General features: G+C 47.5%; 1 protein-coding gene across 1 annotated transcript; it reads left to right on the forward strand.

The window, feature by feature from the left end:
• Window positions 1–3,653: 3,653 nt before the first annotated feature.
• Window positions 3,654–4,496, forward strand: LOC308286859 (UV excision repair protein RAD23 homolog B-like; the record flags this gene model as incomplete). Its single annotated transcript, XM_080727982.1, has 1 exon — window positions 3,654–4,496. One exon carries the CDS (start codon window positions 3,654–3,656, stop codon window positions 4,494–4,496), a length of 843 nt encoding a protein of 280 aa, XP_080584108.1.
• Between the last annotated feature and the right edge of the window lie 1,528 nt (window positions 4,497–6,024).

Genomic DNA, 6,024 nt, shown 5'->3' on the forward strand with positions numbered 1-6,024 from the left:
AAGTTCAAAGGGAGCAATTAAGAGCATGTCACCTTGACATTTTTGTAAACCACCCCTTGGAAATGAAAATTCTGAGTCCAGACAAATATCCGACACGCAGTGAGGAATTAGTATGAGCAACGCCAGGCTAGGAATTTCCTTAAAGGGCCGCTGTCAGACCCGAAATTCTAATAGTATGATACAGTAGGTCATGTGGTCTCTCTCCAGTGTGGATCCTCAAACAGTCTGAAACTGTCTCAGTGTAATCTGCCCAACAACAGCTGACCAGTACAGTAGGTAGTCATACAGTAAGGCTATACAGACAATTAATTTGATTGGCTTATAATTGCGCATCCCCACAATGGCATCATAAAAATATTAACTTGTTTTTTAAGATGAATCTTAAAGGACCTACACCATGAATTTTCACTTTTTCTATTTTAAAACCTTTTTTTGGGGTCCCACTGGCACCTTCTATCCTCACAAAGTCCTATTTCTGACCATTGTGTCTTTCTCTGTTTTTGGGAAGGCAGAGTTGAAAAAGCTTTCCACGGGTTCTCAGAACAGTGCTGTTCTGAGAGTTGATCCGTGTGACGTCACACGGATTCCCCCCTCCCCCCCGCCCGTCGGGTAAAAACCAGAGCTACTGTTGTAAACCCAGCCCCTCATTTGTTTCTAATTTGCTTAGCCTCCACCTCCATCTGCAGCTGGCTTACTGTTCTGGGGCCGCCATTACTGCTCACTCAGTGCTCTCTCACTCTGCCTCCCTGTATAGTAGACAGAGTAATTTCCTTATTTTATTCTATCAACATTTTTGCTATCAACATGTCCAAGGAGAAGTCTAACGTTCCTGGATTGCACTATAAATGTGACGTTATAGACGGCGAGGACCCAAGCTTCATCCCTTCTAACAAGGAAACAAAAGACTATTTTTAATGTGAAGAAAACCCTACCATTTAATTTTGGACAGTTACGAAACCCTAGCCCAGATCAAGCTTGGCTTTGCCTTTCCCACAAACCACAAACCAGCCCCGGCCCGGAGCTCAGCTCGCCACGGTGGCCGGGTGGGTGCTCGCTGCGGGGCGAGCTCAGCTCGCCGCGGTGGCCGGGTGGGTGCTCGCCGCGGAGCATGCCGTGGTGGCCGGGTGGGTGCTCGCCGCGGGGCGAGCTACGGAGCTCGCCGCGGTGGCCGGGTGGGTGCTCGCCGCAGAGCGAGCTCAGCTCGCCGCGGTGGCCGGGTGGGTGCTCGCCGCGGAGCTCGCCGCGGTGGCCGGGTGGGTGCTCGCCGCGGAGCTCGCCGCGGTGGCCGGGTGGGTGCTCGCCGCGGGGCGAGCTCCGGAGCTTGCCGCGGTGGCCGGGTGGGTGCTCGCCGCGGAGCGAGCTCGCCGCGGTGGCCGGGTGGGTGCGGAGCTCCGCAGCCAGACGGAGGTGCACCGTCTCGGGCTCCGCACCCACCCGGCCACCGCGGCGAGCCCGGTCGGACCCCCTTCCCTCCTCCTCCGTGTCCGTGATAGACCGCCTCTCCTATCGCTGTCCCACCCCCTGTCTTCCCCTCACTGTCCCCGGCTTGAGAGAGCTCCACAGCCCGCCTCTTCTGTCACTGTCCCCGGCTAGAGTGAGCTAAAACACCCCGCCTCTCCCTTCACTATCTCCGGCTAGAAAGAGCTCCACACCCCGCCTCTCCTCTCACTATCCCCGGCTACACGGGGCCGCTGCTGCCCGCTGCGCTGCGGATGAAAACACTCCAACCAGGAGGAAGAGGAGCGGGTCGAGCGACCAGACCGAGCGACCAGACACCGAAGCTGCTCCGCGAGCCTACAATCAGCGTCGACTTTACTATGAAATGGATGCTTCCCTCTGTTTCCCAAACACTGGGTCGGGACCCATTTGTGAGTCGCGGAGACAGTTTTATGGTTTATGGGCTGTTATATTTCATACATTTTTATACATTATACATAAATACAATGCGGGTGGGGTTGATTGTCTAATGTAGATTAACTTTCTATAATGTCTGGTCTAGGTCGCCCTGTGTCATTTGACAGTAGGCCTATATCATACAACATAGGCCTACAGTAGGCTATAATCAGAGCTGCAACATTATCCTATTTTTGTATTGGCCCAATATTAACATTATTTGTTGTCAACGTGGGGTCCAGGGAGGAGTGGAGAGGAGGGGAGGGGGGAGGGGGAGGGGTGGAAAAACCCCACTAGATGCGCCCCTGAGCAAACAAAGGCCGTTTTGGTATTGCAGCTGGAGAGCCTCATTATAGCACAGCTAGAACAAACAAAAGGAATGGTCAGAGTGTTTGTTGAGGGTTAAAACCTGTCTAAGACTCAATTTTGAGCATATATTTATACAAAAAATAGAGTTTTAAAAGCATGGTGTAGGTCCTTTAAAGTGACAGTAACCCTTTAGGTGACAGGCCCCCTAAGAGGTGCTCTTATTTGCATGTTCAAATAGACCTGACGAAGGCTCTTAGCCGAAACGCGTAAGCGTTCCTTTTTGGTGTGTGCCAATAAATAAGTGGAAATGTGAGTACTTTGTCCTCCTGATTTAAACATTAGGGATGTGCTACCTTTTTGGAATTTAATTCCTATTTTTTATATACTGTATATGATGTCAGTTATCTCCATATTTGGGAAAAGTTTAATTTTTAATTAAAGTCAATGGAGAAAATTAATTCACGAATAAATGTATATACATTAAACTATATAATGTGTCTTAGCAAAATGCAAGGAGTCGATTCCCGATGAAGCCGGTCGATTTGTGGCCCAAGTGCGTGCTGCAAAAACTGTGGGCTGAGATATTGACACCAAACATTGCGTGATATGAGAAGAAAGATAAAAGCAATCTAAATCATCTGATCATCTTTTTATGATGCTGTTGGATAGTATGTATTATTATGTATTAATATGTATACATATATATTACTGTTTTAGCTGCCGCCTCTCAGTTGCTAGAATACTAACAGTGCTCGTTCCCTAAATTGATTGATTGATTGATTGTCTGAGTTTTTGCCAGACCCATGAAATGGGTAGGCCTACATAAGCAAATGTCGGTCTGTCTGTCCGGGGTTTCTATATAAAGGGTATATATGATGATGACATGATGATGACATGCCTACAAAAGGCATGATGTCATAAATGATGATGACAGACAGGGGGTTGGCAGAACCGGGGTCTGGCACAACCAGGTTGACCTGGTCTAGTTTTATTGACACAGTGGACAGGTTACGGTGACGATCAGGAAAAAGCTGATCAACGTGTCAGTAAGTGAGTCAGCTTTTTAAATATTATACACAACTCTGTCCTTCACATATATCCCTAACTTGTCTTGAATTCTGCATAATGTGTTGCTGGTTGGATCAGCTATTCTCCGCGTGTAAATGCAAAATAATGCAGAGACGCAAATACATGCAAATTGGCACCGGGGCAGTGGTGACAAACTCCATATTTGGGCAAGACTAACATCATCAAATGTCATACCTATATGACATCAGAGATTAGTAGAGGAGTTCTCCCCATAGTGCTTTACTCTAGCAGCTATAGTAAAGCACGTGGGTGGGCATATGTCATCAATATGTCATCAATATGTCATGACGAGTCAGATCTGTAGCCTATATAATTCCAGAACAACTCTATGGCGGCAGTCACTTGAACGTTGTGCACATAACATGTCGGAGATAGAGAAAACCCCAGCCAAAATGCAGGTTACCTTGAAACCCGCGTTTCAGGAGCAGACGTTTAAAATAGACATCGATTTAGAGGAGACGGTGAAGGCACTGAAAGAAAAGATTGAACATGAGAAAGGGAAGGACATTTTCCCAGCTGATGGACAGAAACTGATTTATGCAGACAAAGTACTGAGCAATGACACGGCTCTCAAAGAGTACAAAATCCACGAGAAGAACGTTGTTATCGTCATGGTAGAAAACACTCCAGATACCACGGCCGCCCAGACGTCTGCTGCCTCAGCTCCTGTTACTTCAGCTCCCACGGCTCCAGCTGGCTCTGCGTTGGGCCCTGACAACCCACCACAAGAAGAGGCCAAGACGGAGGAGGCGACACCGCCCACAGCCGCTGCCCCAACTGCAACCATTACTACCGATGCCACCCCTTCCGAAACGGAAAAGAAACCGACTTTATTAGATGATGCTATTTCAACGATGGTGATCGGCCAGTCCCACGAAGCTCTAGTGGTGGACCTGATGGGGATGGGGTACGGGAGAGATAGGGTGCTGGAGGCTCTCAGAGCCAGCTACAACAACCCGGACAGAGCTGCGGAGTATCTGTTCACAGGGATCCCAGGCCAGGGGGGACGCCGTACAGGAGGGGCTGCTCCAGCTGGCCGGCAAACATCCCAGGACGAAGAGGCCATTGAGAGGTTAAAAGCCATGGGATTCCCGGAGAGTCAGGTTGTCTCAGCCTACATGGCTTGTGAGAAGAACGAGAACATGGCTATTAACATGCTTTTAGAGCAGGGCGTTGACGATGACACCTTTGAGACATACACCTAGTCAATTTCACTTTGTGCTTAGTTTTCTTGGTGGTCAGAGCGTCCAGCAACAAAAAGTACTCCACCGATGGGTATTGTTGAGGGAACTCTCAAGAGAAAACAACAATTCCACACAAAGATCAACCAGTTGTTAGAGGTCAAACAAAACCTCTTGGTGATCCATGGCTCTACCTGTCTACCACCCAACAGGGATAAGCCAGAATACCAGAGTGGGTGTGGGGTGTTGTAGATTATTAACAATAATGAAAACAAAACAAAAATGTGGGGAGGAGGAATTTGCTGTGTATTATTGGGAGTGTGAAAATGTCACTTCTTCTCACCAAAGTCATCCCAAGGCCAACACAAAGGTGGAAGCAGCTGTCAAGGTCATAACAATTTAACAATTGCATGTAAAACTTTTTTTTTAGGCCTACCCCAAAGGTGGGTATGTTCTGCAGTCCTGCCAAACATCTGATATGACAGCCTCTGACAACCAATTGACAATAATATTGGAATATGTTCCTGCTTTATTCAGATGAGGATGTGGAACCTCAGGGAGCAGTAGACTTGTGCCAGGCTTTGTGTGACATTCATGCTGGGTTTCGTGTGACAAACACAAAGGGGTTTATGATTGGCTAAGCTTCGTAACTCATTTGTGTTGCGGGACAATACTTCAACCTTGGTGCGCTTGTCGCAGAAGACCTGAGGGATTACCATGCCCAGCATCAAGTAGAGCGACAGCTGATCCGACCAATATGCACATGCATCAATATGGAGAACCGGTTGTCTAAAACCGGCGATCTGACCAATAAGCCCATATATGGGCATGCATGACCGACTTCACACTGGGCTTGCTCAGCGTTATGCGCAGAGTGGGAAAATTGGTTGGATCATTGATGAAGCCGCAAATCCCCATATATGGAGTAAGCTGACATTAGAAATATGACATCACCTACACTCCATATTTGAGCATGCCTGGTACTATATATTTGCAAAAAAGTGACCCTCAAACAGAATGAAGGGTACCAGGTAACCAGGTATAACGGGTGTTGCCTTGGGTGGGGTAATGATAATGCTCCAGAGTTAGGGTTAGGGTTGAAGTTAACCATTGAGTTAATTGACTTCATGGGGCTTGCATTTGGCCCAGGTTTTTGCTGATAACTAGATTGTGTCTGTTTTAGATAGCAAAATGTAACTATTGTCTGTTTTTACTGTATACATTTTGTGTGAACCCCAGGGAGACTAGTGAGCACGTTGTGGAAGCTAATGGGCATCCTAATAAAGATCCTAATAAATAACTAGAAATACTGTTCCTACGAAACAGTGTGGGCTCGCATGTAACACCCTGTATGGGCATAAAGATATACCCTTTGGCTGCACCTCATTGGCTAAGGGCCCTGCCTTTGTACTGTCGAGGAGAACTTGACTGATAGATAAATAATGAAGATAACATGCGTGTGCTCGCTTTCAGCGAGCCCACAATAAAGAACGTGTCCCATTTCAATTCTAATTAGGCACTCAGCGATATGCTGATGTAAAAGGAATAGGTG

The sequence above is a fragment of the Nannobrachium achirus genome (genome assembly GCF_963921795.1).
Source record: "Nannobrachium achirus genome assembly, chromosome: 6".
NCBI classification, from domain to species: domain Eukaryota; kingdom Metazoa; phylum Chordata; class Actinopteri; order Myctophiformes; family Myctophidae; genus Nannobrachium; species Nannobrachium achirus.